At 41.1% G+C, this 15,943-nt stretch overlaps 1 protein-coding gene across 5 annotated transcripts in view; it reads left to right on the top strand.

Moving 5' to 3' along the window:
• Nucleotides 1-15,943, top strand: part of ptprt (protein tyrosine phosphatase receptor type T) — a 168,835-nt gene that overhangs the window by 118,740 nt on the left and 34,152 nt on the right. For 3 of the 5 annotated variants that reach the window (XM_017036661.2, XM_025059885.1, XM_017036656.2), the window contains 3 exons: nt 6,990-7,144; nt 11,104-11,184; nt 11,329-11,364. In XM_017036661.2, coding sequence (XP_016892150.1) covers nt 6,990-7,144; nt 11,104-11,184; nt 11,329-11,364 — 272 coding nt within the window. Of the gene's footprint in view, nt 1-2,016; nt 2,047-6,989; nt 7,145-11,103; nt 11,185-11,328; nt 11,365-15,943 lie in introns of all 5 variants that reach the window. The other 2 variants (XM_017036662.2, XM_025059884.1) reach the window with 1 other exon arrangement.

Genomic DNA, 15,943 nt, shown 5'->3' with positions numbered 1-15,943 from the left:
CTGAAAATCCAACAACACACACACAAGGAAGAGCTTAATATAAACATGACACTGGTTATAATAACATGACACTTGTTGACTGTTAAACATTCATAGGAAATTATGAATTTTTAATTTAATTTAATTAAAACCCCACACACTAATAGGATGAAATAACATTTAAATATCTTATTTTTATAATTCAACCTGACACCATAAAGAAACTTGTCATCTGTTAGATTAGGTTCACACACGCAGTCACACAATCATGTGGTTCTTTCTAGATTCTTCTTCCGACAACTGTAGTAACAATTGTGTTTAATATAACAGTATTTAATTAATTAATAAAAAAAACCCAGAAACGTGTGTTTGGCCTAAAGGAAATTCCATCATGTCGATGCTCTCTTTAGGAAAATTCCAGCTGAGCTCAACACGGTGCTGTCTACAGTGAAACCACATCATTGGTCTGTGTCCCCTGAGCAAATGGTGTCCCAATGTCCAATAAATAAATTGATCACTTAGTGTTAGTCAAAAAGTCCTCAGACTCGTGATCAAGTGTCTGATGTTAAAGACTTAAACCAGTTCAGACTGGTCTGTGTGTGTCCAACAGCTGTGACCAGTTTTATCATCACATCTTTGTCCAGTGTTCAGCTGTGTTACAAAAACCTGTTCAAATGACTGAAGGATTAAGATGAGCAGGACTTCAGTCCTTAGACCAGACAAAGAATCAGGTCGTGACCTGGTGTCAAAGGTCGTCCTCCAGAATTCTACAGAGAAGGAATTCTCTGAGGGAAGAGAGCAGGCTGAGACGTGGAGGACATGGAGAGAAGGAGAACTTAGAACTTTCTTAGAACTTCACCCTTGTGTATTTCAGCCTTGACAAAATGCCTAATGACAATATTAGGACCTGGAAGAGAAGATGAACTTTAACCACATCCCCGGACAGGCAGATGACAGCACCCAACGATGAGTTAATGGGCAGACCCTGAACAATCAGACCAGGAAAAAAAATGTTGAAAAAATAAACACAGGAACTAGTTTGTTATCTTCTAACAGTAAAGATCAGGAAAAGCTGAAGAATCCGCCAGACTTTTTTATTATTATTATTTCTAGTGCTGTATTAATATTTATGAGCAGTTTTAATGGTTGGCTTTTATAGCCAGACTCTCAGCACACTGCACTTTATTAATATCATAAGGACAATGTCAACACGACTCTTAGGGTTATGGGCGTAAGTCCATGTGTGTGTGTGTGGTGGTGGTGGGGGGAGGGGGCAGGAGGATTTGTCTTTGTGGATCTGAAATAGAAAGAGCAGCAAAAGTACAATTTGTACTAGGGATGGCTACGTACAAGTTTTTCATGACCAATACCGATACTGCGACTTGGAGTATTTGCCAACATCGATATCAATCTGATACCGTCTTTTCTTCTCCAGCAAGCCGCGGGCGATAGTGTTCCTGTTTACAGCTGGTTGCACAGAGTCAAGTTGAGCATTTGGGCTCAGGTATCAGATTGGACGGGCTATGGTTCTTTTTGTTTTTTCAATGTTCGATCCTGAAATTTCGATCAATATTGATCTGAGTATTGGATCGAGCCATTCCTATCTTTCATCGGTGTGTGTTGGTTTGATTCCACAGCAGTACTAGATAACAAGTCAGAAATGATAACATCAACAACAACAATAACAATAACCATCACTCTAATCACACCAGTCTGACCTTCCTCTCTTCCATCTTCTTCTACCTCCTGCTGTTCTTCATCCCTTCACTTCTCTCACCTGTTCTTGGTTGGTGATGGGGCGACAGATGTGCACGATTCTTAAATGCCACTCTACTTCTTTACCCTAGCTCTAACTCCTGGCCTCCTGACTAAAACCACCGGCAGAATGACTTATAGATGGTCAGGTTCAAACACCTCCAGGTCAAAAACGTTGTTTTGTTTTCAGACTCAGTCTAATGATGAACTAACCAACTGTGTTTGTCCTTCTTCTGGGTTTTGCTCTGTTGCCACCGTCGGCCTCACCTCACCATGCTTCAGAAGACATGCTTATTCCTACTCTTATTACCTGTAAGTAGAGATTCTGTACCAGGAGTAAACTCTTTTACACGTTTTCATCACTACTGTCACAGTCCTGTTTTATTCCCTCCTACTCTTCTATGAGACAGACCTGCAGAAAATCAGAATATGGACAGAAAATCCAGAGGAAAATCTTATTATCTTATCTTCCTACAAGGTTAATGACTCAAAGGAGTCTAATGGCACTGGTCAAGCTTTTATTGCTGGAATAGAAACAATTTCAATATTTAGGAATTTTATTTAGGACATCTGTTACATTTCATTGAAAAATAAATCTTTTCAGAACTTTTTACACCAACATTTTGAACAGTAGAACTTTCAACATCTAGGAATAGATTGGTTAAAATCGCTCCACTTTCTTGTCACCCAATGGTTATATCACGGTGTATAGAACAGGCCAACCTACATGGTATCAAAACTGTGTGCGTGTGTGAGTGTGTGTGTGTGTGTGTGTGTGTGTGTGAGAGGGTCTTCGAGTGTGTGTGCAAACAAACAAGGTTTGGCTCTGATGTTTAAGGCTCACCTACAACTGCCTCCAGAGGCTCTCTGAAAATCCCCTACTTCCTGCTGTCTTCAAAGCATTTGCTCCAGATCTACAGTAAATTGCAAACTGGGCAAAACAGTCATCAAACACCAATATTTCTGCCCAAACAGTCGCCCTGAGGCTCTTTGACCCACAGAAATAACTCCCTTTGACACACACTGACACAGTTACAAATGACATTGGCTCTCCGACTCCCTGGTGTTAATCAAAGGAATGTTTGTGCCGCAGGTTAAATAAGTGCTTTCCCTTATATGAGCATCAGCCTGTGTTACATCAAGAGGTCAAAATAATATAAAAACAATCAAACCTTTATATCAAAAACACACCAACGTTGTGTTTTAAATTAGCTTCACGTCCACATCTGTACATGTATGTTTTAGGTGTGAGTTAGATCAGAGAGGGATGTTCTCTCTCTTCCTCTCTTTCCAGGCTCCATCTCCCTTCTCCTCCCCCTGTCTCCCTCCATCTCCCCCGGTCTGCCCTTAATCCCTGTGACACACAGATGAAAGTTTGTTTTGGCTTCTGGTGCAGCCTCCTCCGGAGCTAACGCTGTCACCCTGAAGTGACTGACTGAGTGTCTGTCTGACTGACTGCAGCTCCACCCGTATATGACTGTGGGATATTTCAGCCATCAATCTAAGGACTGGCTGAGGTTTCTGTTAGCACAGCACAGGGGTTTTCCTCAATCCCCCGACAAGTAAAACAAATGCTGTGTCCCCTTTTTATTCATGTCACACCTTGAGGCGCTCCTGCAGACCTACACGGCGGCTGCTAAACAAACGGCACTCCCACCGCACACATCAAACTCACCGTGCACGCATCAGTCATTGGTTTGTCAAGAGCAGATAGAACTGCTGTCAAAACAGTGTGCACGGCTTTGTTAACCATCACATAGGACAAGCATTACAAACGCACATTGTAGCCTTAGACCAGGAGTGTCAAACATATGACCCGGGGGGCAAAACTGAGTGCTAGGCTGTTCAATCCGTCTTGCTTGATGAATTTTTAAAATAAAAAAAAATACACAAACACTTCATGTTCAGGATATTTTTTGTAAAATTATAATTCATTAAATATGAATACATGATAATAAATATCTAATATTATACTTATACTGTACCACCGCTGTAAACACTGAATAAAGTCAACATTTTAGTTTTGCCAACTTGTTGAAACAGCCAAAGACGACTTAGTTTATGACTTAATTTAGCATTCTAGCTCACTCATTACTCCAACCATGTCAGCTGACCGATTGTCCAAAAACTGGTAGACGTTTGTCTTAGTACTTTTTGACACACCCAAGCCACAGACATTAGAGGATGGAGAAGAGAGAAAACAACTTATCCACCACGCTCTGTGCTCACTGCTCATTATCGACACGTGAAACAGTCTGTAATTAATGTGGCCGGGGTATAAAGTGGTCCATGATTTCCTCCACAGTCTGCACTCAGCAGGAGTTCCCTCTGTGCTAAATGAACTGCCGCGTCGACATTCATTAAAGAAGGATTATGTCATGTTCATTGCCTTTAACAATATGCACGGAACCTGTCGCTTAGAGAGTCTATTAAGAGGATGAATACCTGGTGGAGAGGGAGGGGGGGTGCAGGAGGGGGCTATTTGACAAGTCACAGGTGTGTGTGCGTGTGTTTCTCTTCATCTGCTTCTCCTTCTTGATTTCACTCCATCGACCTTCACCGTCGTCTCCTCCATCCTCTGTCTTGCCTCCCATTCCTCCTGTCCTTCCTCTGAGCTCTGCTTTTCCCCAGCAGTCACTTCACTGCTCATTTTTGTTCTCTCTCTCTCTCTCTCTCTCTCTCTCTCCACTTCATCTTATTTCCCCCCTCCCTTCTCGGTCTTTCCTTCACTCCCCATTCCTCCTCTTCTTCTACCCACTTTCTGTCAACGTGCAGTCAGGTAGCCAGAAATAAGCTACTATAAGCTCCAATCATGCAGGAGGTTTCAAGGCTCCATCACCTATAAATTACTGTGGAGTGAAGTGAAGTTGAATCTGGGGTTGATGGGAAAAAAAAAGATTATGGGAAAAACTTTAGTTGCTCTCTCCTTCTTCACTTTCGTTTGTATTTTTCATCTTTCAAAACTCAAACTTTTTTTGTTTTGTTTTTTTTACTTTAAATCCTGCGGTTGATCAGTAGCTAATTACTGATCAACCGCGGGATATAAAGTAAAAAAACAAAACAAAAAACTAGACCTGTAATTCTGGTGACCATCCTCCGACCCTCCCGCTAAACTACTTCATTTGATTTAAACTGAACTGTGATCAGACTGAACCCCGGAGTGTCCAGGTCAGTGTTCATTTAAGACATTGTTAGTAGGCTAGCATGTTACAGAAGATGAAAAAGTAAAACAACTGATTTCCAATTCAAGCCCCAAACTGATGTGTTTATTTGTCCTAAGTGTGTTGGGGTTCAGACAATACTGAATGTGTTTTGATCAAAAAATATGTTTGGTCCAGATTTTCTAATTCCCCTGAGATCCCTGAGCTCAATGTTCAAAAGTAATTTTAATATTCTCACATATTTACTAGATTATAATAACATTTCCGGGAAAAAGAAAAGTTTAATTATAGCTTTTCAACCTGTGTTGAACGCTCAGTGTCTCTGTGTACAGACCTCATCAAAACAAATTCCAGCTCAAACACCGATATCTTTTTTTAAGTTTCCAAAACTGGTTTGATTAGAAATTAAAAATTCTCAGACAAACTTTTTCATCAATGGCCCGTGGTCAAATAGAAACCCGACAAATGTCTGTGTGCTCCTACATTCGAAGCCTTTTTCACATCAGCAGGTTTTGGCCTTGAGTGGTTAAAAAAAATTATCAAAAATAAGCTGAATGGAGCAATACCTCGGACGATCGGTGGTTAATGTGTTTGATTCTCATTTTACTGGGATTTTAAGTTATTGGTTCACCGTAAACTGAGTGTGAATGGTTGTGTGAACTGTAGTTTTTCGTTCTTCACATCCTGTGATGTTGAGGAGGAGGAGGAATACGTGAATCAGCAGGTTTTACAGCATTTATCAACGTTTCTGTCCACAGCAGTAATAAAATGATCCAAACTGATCATCACTTCAGGTTCAGGAGACATTCATTAAGTGCTGGAGATAAAAACAAGCAGGAGATAGTTAATTTTTTTACTGCCTGGTGGTAGAAGTTCTGCAAGCTCTGGTGAAAGTGACGGTGGAGGTCTGACTGTAATGGCCTGCCGTGGTGGCTGCCATCTGTTGTCTCTGCGGACCTGGAACTGAGAGGTACGGCTCTGTGGAGCCAAAGCAAAATGGCCAACAGATGGTAGTTGTGACTTGTGAAGAGTAAATGGAAGCAAACAAATCATACAGCTACAACACTCCAGGGACGACTTGTCACCAGCTGAAACCAGCACGCGTTCCATTAGAGGCTGTGTAGACACCTCCATGTCACCAAACTGCTGAGTCCAACCTTCTCCCTACTGAACATCATCTTCCACACCCCCACTTCTTCCACAATACTTCAACACCGTGCTGAGCCTAGTCTAAAAAAAAAAAAACAACTGTTTTCAAAAATGAACATTGACAAATATCCAGAACTTTTGGTAAAAAGAAATCTTATATTAAGTTAATCTCTTGCTCTTTTACCCACGCAGGAGCAACTGCAATACCAACAATTCCCTCTTGGGACTCATTTATGATTCTGTATATTTTCATTCCCAGATGCTACTCCAGTGTACTACTACATGTGCGAAATTGAATGTGAACAAAGACTAACAACAACACTGGCACTAATAATAATCAGTGATGTAATGATGCATCGTGAATCGATTAAAGATCAATACAGTTTGCATTGATGAAAAAAAAGAATCGCGCATCATGGCATAAGGAAATAGGAATATCTCAAAAAGTCAGTGGTCATACCATGAGACTACACTCTCTAGTACAGCAGGTGGCGGTATGCCCCTAAAATTGTTGGTTGTGACCCACTAGTAAACCAAGACATCAGGTCACTGGCCTAAGTGACATTCCGATGTTCGAAGAGAATGTGGGAAGAAGTTCTTCTACCAATGACTGAAATGTTTTAATTGCGATCATTTCTTGTGTTATTCCACAATTTATGGTTAGGCCCTGTCACTGAAAATGATTTAAGAAAAGAACAGGAATATCTGGTTTGTAAATACTTCATTCATAACAAGAATTGTTAAAACCACTGGCTAGAGTGTGTGGATTTATTATCCAATAACACAACATGTTCACAGCATGTGGTAATCAAACACTCTCCTCTCGCTGTAAACCATTCATCACTCCCTGCTGTGTGTTATGTGTTCGTGGTTTGTGTTGAATATCTGACTGTACTTCCTGTCCTTACGGTTGTTGCTGTTCTCTCTATGTTAAAACCACTGTAGGAAGCTAGCTAAGAAGCACAAGGAGACTGCCAGCAGCTCCACCCAGCAGAGGGAGATGGGTCCGGTCACCACGGCCGATAAGAGCACGGCCAAAGTCAGCACCCTGCACAAAGACGACCCCTTCTCCACCTCCAGTCAGGACCTGAATGGATTCAGTAAGTCCAAGTCATCTGTGGCTCCGACACAAAACTCTACCAGCTGTGACCTCCATCATTCTGAAGGTTAATGTGAAATATCCTTTCACAGTCCAGAGTCTAGACTGAAAAATCTATCAATTCTCACTTCAAATGACCTTGTTTTTTTTTCATTATGTTTCCTTCATTTAACTCACTCACTTTTTTAATTTCTTTTTTTTTTTTTGCTCTAACTTTTAGCAAACGGGCAAATGCTTGTTCTGCGTATCATTAATCATTTGTCAGATCCACTTATTAAAATGGTGGACGTCTCATTTAAGGATAAAACCATCTGTCCCAGTCTCTCAGCATCAGCAGAGTGTGGAACTGTTTCACTAACCTCAACCATCTCACATTGTGCTGCTCTAATCATTTTTCACCTCTTTTCCTTCATTTTCTCCCCTGCTCTGCAAACCCTGGTGCACGTGCACCAGTGCTGGAATGTTCTTTGCATTTGTGTTTTAACTTTAATCTTAGAAAAGTCACCCCGCCTGCATGTGCCGACGCTAGTTCAAAATCCCTTATCTTTGTGAAATTGTGTGTGTGTGTGTGTGTGTGTGTCCAGGGTAATTAAACAGGGTGTCTCAGAAGGGCATTTTTCTCTTGAAAATGTCAGCCTGGCCTTTTGGGAGTGCTTGGCTGTTGAAAGCCAGGGGTGATGCAGAGAGGGACTAAGTAGCGAGCTAATGTCGGCTGTAATTGCCTGCACTCTCCTCCTAACTGTCCACTCTGCAATTCTGACGTACAATAATGTTTTTGCCTTGGAAGCACTTAGAACAGATCTCTTTGATCTGAACTCTAACTGGTGAATAAAGTCTGTGATATTTAAAAAAAAAAAAAAGTCAAAAATGTCTTTGCCTTCGGTAGGCTTGACCACTCAGTTGGACATTTTAATATACGCTGCACAAAAAGTTTAATTCACGGCTTTGACTTTAAAAGTAACAATATCTGACATGAAGTATTTAGCATGTACTTCCGTGTCATGTGGAGGGTGCTCCGTACACGTCTGAGGCCTCGTACCTTGATTGTGCCACTGTTACATCACTGTAGAAGCAGGAAGGCTAGGCTAAAGTCATATTCACTGACCATTCTGCAACCTACTGCATGCATTACTGCCACCTACTGGTCTCTCTTTAAGTGAGCAGATATAACATCAAGAAGCACGGAACACAATCTCAAGAACATACAAGAAAATACAGGTAAAGGGCACAATCCCTGCTGCTAGGAAACATAATGAGACGCTGTGGTTAAATCAAATTAAAATTAAATATATATATAAAAAACATTAAGAAGAGTTTATTACTGTTATACAGTTTATTGGTTTCAAGGCTCCATCACCTATAAATTACTGTGGAGTGAAGTGAAGTTGAATCTGGGGTTGATGGGAAAAAAAAGATTATATAGCTTATAGTTAAATTGTTAAATATGAATATTCATCATTTATTCTTCTGTTCAACGTTGACACGACAGGTGCCTTTAAATACAGGTTTTTAAAAAACAACTGACAAACTGACAATAATCAACCGTTACAGCTGTTAGCTGTCAAACTAAAGAGAAGTGGTAGAGTATTACTTCCACCTCTAGCTTTTATACATATTATTATTCCATATCACACGACATGACAATATCGTGGAGGGCATAGAACACACACACACACACACACACACACCATAGGAGATCCATGCTCGTTTCTAATGAGACGCAGGAAAACGCTGACACAAGGTGGCCAGCCGCTGATATTTGTGCGGATCGGCCTCACAGCAGATCAAATAACCTTTTGTGTTATTGCATTCTCGACCAGTCACAGGTTGTTGTCACAGGACAATGCTGTCAAAGCACATTTCTCTGCTTATGCGACTGCACTCCTCGCTGTATTAGGGTTGAGCCTCTTCTTTCGCTCCATTAACATAGAGAGCTGACGCACACCAGATGAGTGGGATTTGATCAAATGTGTTGTTTTCAGGGGCATTAGAGCCGGAGAGACCAGGGTGTTGAAACGGGAGGAAAGGGAGGAGGAAGGAGACGACAGTAGGGTGCGAGGAAGATGAACTGTGAATTGCTGTGGTGTGACATGAGAACATTAGTGGGAAGACCAAATCAATGAGAGTAAAGAACAACTGGTCGTAGCTGATTTACACCAGGACGGTTCCTGTCACCATTATTATTCAGACAATGTGGGATGTTATTCAAGATTGAAGTGTGTTTTACAAAAAAAAAAAAAAACAAAAAAAAAAAAAAACAACTGGAATTTAATCTTGTTCTGCTACTACCCTAGACCTTGGACATCAAAAAAAACAACAACTGGAATTTAATCTTTTTCTGCTACTACCCTAGACCTTGGACATCAGATACAGTCAAACAACCATTCACTCTCACCTCACTGAGTGAACAGTCAACCAGTTATCCAGTCAACCACCAAATGTGGTTTGCTGACAACAGCTCTGTCTAACAGAACAGGGGCTGAGCTGAAGGTGGAGGAGATGAAGCTGCTTCAGTGGGAGTGAACAGGATGGACAGCACAGTTGATTATGAAGTTCTGTAGGTCATATTTGAGAAGATGGACCTTTAGGGAGACAGTAAAGATGATGAACCCATTCCTTGAGGTAGTGATGGAGGATATGAAGATAGCTGACGTAGGTTGAGAATTGATAAAGTGACTTCTCAGGGGCTGAAACATAGTAGGTGACCAAATGATAGTCTGCCATGGGCAGCGTACAGTACATAAGACAAGGAGGACAGACGTGGACCAGAGACAACAAGAGCGGGGTTAGTGAGAGGCGCTGAAGGAGAACTGTCTCCACCTCAATGGTCCAGACATCTTTACCCTGTAGTATATAAAACAGCTGCAGGCACTGTTTAAAAGAGCAGGAGCAGTAAACGCTGAGTAAAAGCATTGTGATGAGTCACAGTAACTGTTCGAGTGGATTGAAACAGAGAGATGTAAAGAAACACACTGGCTGCAGGTCCTGTAGATTGATGTGCGTGGGCTCGCTGCGATATCACTCCTGGATTATTTAACAGCCTTGGCCATCATATAATTTATCACAGTCACCCTGTTAGAAATCACTCCAGGTCTTATCTGTGTGTGTGTGTGTGTGTTGCCAGTGTCCATCGTATATATCATTTATTTATAGACCCCGAGCAGCCTGTGTGTGTGAGATACAGTGTGCTGTATCACACACACACCATTGCTCACACACATCATCTCTCCACTGTTTCCAGCTGTTGACTCACATTCAAAGGCGCCGCTGATATAAACCTGTAGAGAGCTGTATGTGATTCATCGCTCCTCGTCTGAGTGACGTCTTTGGAATGACAATCCTAATCTGATATAATCTGCCACAGTGGGGCAGTACTATGTATATTTGTTTTCATTTTGAAGTTATTTATATCAGGAATATTATATTCCTGTGGAAGTGGGAATAATATTAATCACCGACCTGGTGTCTTATGTCACTGACGTACACGTGAGAGTACACGACACCAGTGATTTGACACCACAGTAGAAAAGAGACACAGGAATGTGTTTGTGGTTTTTATAATAGTGGGAAAAAATCTTTGATGTCACTTTACCTCCTCCATAACAATCCTTTCGACTCTCTTTGTTCCCCTGCGTTCCGCTCATTCCAATTCCATTTCTGTGTCATTCTTTATAAAATCAGTCATTACATTGACCGCTGTCAATTTGACACTTTAAAATCCAATAGTTCTGATGGTATTTTTATTGTTCTTCTACTGTCAGATATAGAGCAGCGGTCTATTCCCGTATGTTTTCATTGATTACTGTGTCATGTGTTTGTAGAGATGATGTCACTGATGTGTGTGTTTCTTTCTATCTAACTATCTCCTGCACTGTGACGACCTGTCTTGTTGTTGTCTCTTTATTTTCTATTTCTATTTTCTAATTTTTTCTTTTTTTCCAAATGTCCACTTCTACACAGCCTCGCCCTCCTCCTGCTCCTTCTCCATGCAGGGCAGTAAGACACTGCAGAGTAAATCCCTGTTGAACTCCTACTATTCAGGTACAACACTCTCGCACACATCCACCTGTGTGAGTCTTCACTGCCATTGGCTAAACTACGTGTCACTAACTGTGGACATTTAAAAAAAAAAAAAAATTTAAAAACCGTACTTCATCAGTACCATCTTGTTGATTTTCTATGCAGTGTCCAAAGAACCGGTTCCAGCCACGACTTCTATAGGTTAGTACACATTACGTCTACATGTATATTAATGTTGAGTATTTGTTTTCTATTCAACATGACTAGCCCAGTTACCCAGCAAATACCCCAGGATTTTCACAACCATCACTATACACAATCACATTATGTACAAATCGCCACAGGAGGCGCCATTATGGATATGTTGTTTCTTTGGAGTTCAAACCACAGACCCTCTGCATGTAAGGCAGATGTGTATTCAAACCATGCTTTTAATGTTAACTGTGTAGAAAAGGATTCAGATTCTTGGAGAAACACTGGCTGAAAAAGTCACCGTTTCCTCGTTTGTATTATTTATGTTTGAAGGCAGAAGATTCAGAGGAAGAAACAGATGTTTACAAGTTACAAGTTTCCTTCTGTTGCTGACGTGCACATCAAGGAATGATGAACCCAAATGCGAGAGAAAAACGCCTGAGTGATTTGTGCAGTGACACAGTTTTGCAGTGGAACATCGTTGCTGAGTGAAGTCAGTGTCATGTTGAGCCATCTGTTCTCCGTACAGTTAGACCGACAGACTGGAGATGTGGAGAACAGAACTGGAGCACAAACTAGACTGCTGTGAGTAACACGTGATAAGAGCAGACAGACGGACACGTGGAGCAGTGATCAACATGTGGAAGAACTTTAGTTACCATATTTAGCATCGATAACTCTAACACTGTTGTTTTGTCAGTCAGATTTATATACCATTCAAACCATAACACAGGAGTGGCTGCAGCTCCGTGAAACCTCATGACTCATTTTTCACTAAAAACTATTTTTAGGAAAACAGACATCTTGCAGCAACTCCCAGACTGATGTTTAAACAAAGGAAACAATCGGATTATCACAGATTTCTAAACAGTAACAGACGGTCCAATCAGTAGAAAACACAACAGTGAACCATGAATCTCATGTACAAACAGGGATTTGTTTTTTGTTTTGTTTTTTTAAATCAATTTCCCGTGCCTGACAGTGATGTATGTTAAAGTCTTACACCACACTGTTCCGTGTCACTTCACAACAGCAAGTGTCAGCTTTCTGTGCTCCGAGGCCAAGGACAGCCCTTCACTGCTGTTAGCAGGGAAGTCATGTTACAGCCCGGCATCCAGAAGCTTTTTATGGTAACTTAGCTACAATCAATGTCATACGGTGTGTCTCACACAACAGAACACAGCTGCCAGCATCCAGGCCTGGAATGATGTCAGAAAAATAGGAACTGATTTATTGTTTATTCAATGTGATGCTCTTTTAAAAGAAAGGACACAGCGATGTATGAATGTTTAATTGTAAGAAGAAGTGACAAATATGTCTACCTTGTGTCCAATTTATTCTAGGAGGAACTGAAGTTTAAGCTTTTTTTTTTGTTTGTTTTTCTACTGTGACTGTGGACGAACCACAATGAAATGCCTGGAGCTACATGTGTCAAAAATCAAGGTGTAAAAAGTTTTTTTTTGTTTGACACCTGACCATCTTATTATCTTTGGCAGCCATACAAAAAAATATTTTTGATTAACTACTACTAACAATACTGAACGGATAATTTCACTTTTTTTTGCGTTAATCTGAGAATACGAAGAGGTAAAGGTCTGAGTCTTTATCCAAAAGTCCATTTTTTGATTCTGTAAAAACGTCAATTAGACATAAAACCAAAAGTTAAGGCTATTACATCCTATTCTATGAACTCTTGTTGTTGAATAGAAACGTTCACGCTCCGGTTCTTTTGGTTTGACTCACATGGAACTGTGTTCTCCCTAGTGGCGCTTCGTTTAATTCCCTATAGAACCTTTTGTTTTAGTCATATGTAGACAGTCAGGACACTGTAGGTCCAAAAACAAAACCATGTAAAGAGGTGTGAACTTTATTAAAAATGTATGTGGAGAAAGCGAGGTCCAAATTATACTTGTTTTTTTTTTTCGAAGATACGCTGAGCAACAAATGTGCCCGTACACAGCTGAAGTGGGGAACAGTACAGCCCAGAGCCAGAGAGCTCCTAATTTCTATCCTCGGCTCTGGATGTGCTGTAAGTGGTTCTTACTCAGCATTACTGAAGGCCAATTATTTCTCCCAGGCCTGTACAGCATGGCATTAGGCTACATGTAAGGTGATTATGGGTAATGGTAGTCATTTTGTTTAGCCATAATGTGGCAGTGCTGGGTAATTGACGGTAGGGCCAGGGTTGAGAGACAGTCATTTTTAACCTTTATGTGCTCAGGGATGATTGAGTCTCTGCCATCTTTTTCTAGCTGCTGCTTGACTCTGCTGCTCACACAGCTTATAATCATGTCCAGTCAACTCAGGCTGTTCTCCCTGTGGCCGCCCTCCCTCTGTGCAGCCAAGCTTTGATTTTATGTCTAGTCATTCCAGTAGATTTCACAATCATGGTCTTAATTAAAAAGAAAGGCGTCCAAACACACCAATAAAGGCATCAAGAAAAAAAAAATAAAATAAAGAGGAAGGTTTTTGTCGCCCTTTTTAGAACAAAGAGAGAAGAGGTTAGAGCAAGTTTAAAGCCAGGTTGTTTATAAGTGATCAACCTCTATTTTCCATAGGAGTAAACGGTTCTGTCACTTGTTTTTACATCAGTCACTGTCTTTCATCTTTCTGTTTATCCACTCAGCTCTACAGACTCTGGCCCTATTACAGTTACTGTACATCTGCAGTACAGCAGGGAGTTTCAAACAACTGCCCCTGGACCGCAAACAACCAACACATGCATTTACACACAGACAAAGACCAAATTTTAAATGTTAAATGTTTGATAAATTTGCTCAGATACCTCCATTTTATTCTATGATGACTAAATGTTTATTTCTAAACCTAGACTATTATAAGATTTACTCAAACCTGTGGTCCATGCTCCAACATACGCCTCGTTTTTTTTTTTTTAATCTGCACTTTCCGTAGTGCTCTGGCGCCCCCAAAAGGAGGCACCCCTCATACTTTTTCCGACATCATTCCTTTGGGATACAGGTGTTTTGGGGCCATAAACAGAAACAACTATCCTCAATTGATGTGGGAAAATTGTCCAATGATCAATCTATTACCATAAACACGGCATTGATTTAATCCACAGTGCTCTAGCTTCTACTCCATTTGCGGATATTCTAGACTTTTTTTTACTTCTTCAGTTTCCTCTCTTTTGAACTGCCATCAAAGTTTTCCTTCCCGTTCCATGACTTTCCTTTTCTTAGCTCTCCTTCTTTTTCAACCACAGCTCGACCATTCCTGTATTCTCAATCTTTTGTGCTCTCGGCTCACTGTTCCACAACAGACTCTAATGTGTTTCAAATATCAAGGCAATTTTTCATCCATACCGATGAGAATTCCACCGGCCTGGCTCTGCTGCAGTGGCCATAAAATTCAGCTGGACTCGCCCTTGTGCTTCACAGAAGGAAGGAGAAATGGAGTGACCAAAAAAAAAAAAAACACTTTAATTTGTTTTTTTTTATTTGTTTCATTGCAATAACTTCACGGCTCGACAACGTGACACAGAAGGAATCGTTGTTCTTACATTAACCTCTAATGGACGTTTGTCCACCATGTTGACAGACTGTCCCTACAGTCAACAGTTAACAGTATTATGGAAGTATAATTTACTTCATAGGATTACTTGGATGGGAAACTGACTTCTAATTGGCCGACAACTGTCTGTTAGCATCATGTAGCTCCTACAGTTGGATGATGATGTTTCCTGAAAATAATGATTTTTACTTTTACAATTCCACACACTTTTCTTGTGCTCTTGTCACAAAAACAGTCAGATCTGAGCAGTTTAGTAGAAACAACATGTTCACCCATTTGCCAGTTTATCAAATGTGTGTGTGAGCTACTGAAGCTTGTGTAGTGTTCCGGCTAAAGAGACAGGTTCAGTGCTTTTGAGCAAGGACTTGAGATGTCACAGTGTTACTGTGATGTCAGCAATCAAAGTCATCCAAAAGTCAGGTCTTAATAAAGTGTCAATGCGTGAAGAGGAGGAGGAAGAGGGAGAAGGAGTGGTGGTTGGGGGGGGGGGGACTTTATAGAGCACATGGCCAAGCGTGAAGGACTGCACGGAGCGACAGTCTCAACCGCGACGTGAACGGCCTTCATTTGTTTGTATGTGCACATGCAATCAAACACTCATTCTGTCACCGTCAAAGTTGTGAGAAGTGCATGCTCAGCAGGTTCCTGTGACACGCACACACACACACTCGCACACACCCTTGAATACATATGGAGACAGTCCTGTGACTGGGGTCAATAAATCTCCCCCATTAGCATTGAGACGTCTTCATCATAGACAGTTGTAGAGCTGCAGCTACAACTCCATTTCATGCCTGGCTTCATGTATATTTGACCTTGCTAAGCTTAAACACCCCCCCCCACCCCCCCACCCACCCACCCGCCCGCCCACACACGTACACACACACTAACACACATACTGACAGAGGCGCATAGACAGCGGTAGACTAAAAGCTAGAGAAGACAAACTGAACAGTAGGTAGTCACATGCACAGGATTATCTGGTCAAAAGCGTTTAAATCAGATGTATAAAACCAGTGTGTTCACCATGGAAGTCACTGCTATAATAACACGGTCC

The sequence above is a fragment of the Cynoglossus semilaevis genome, chromosome 11 (genome assembly GCF_000523025.1).
Source record: "Cynoglossus semilaevis isolate Cse_v1.0 chromosome 11, Cse_v1.0, whole genome shotgun sequence".
NCBI classification, from domain to species: Eukaryota; Metazoa; Chordata; class Actinopteri; order Pleuronectiformes; family Cynoglossidae; genus Cynoglossus; species Cynoglossus semilaevis.
This window is presented reverse-complemented; position numbering and strand designations above follow the sequence as displayed.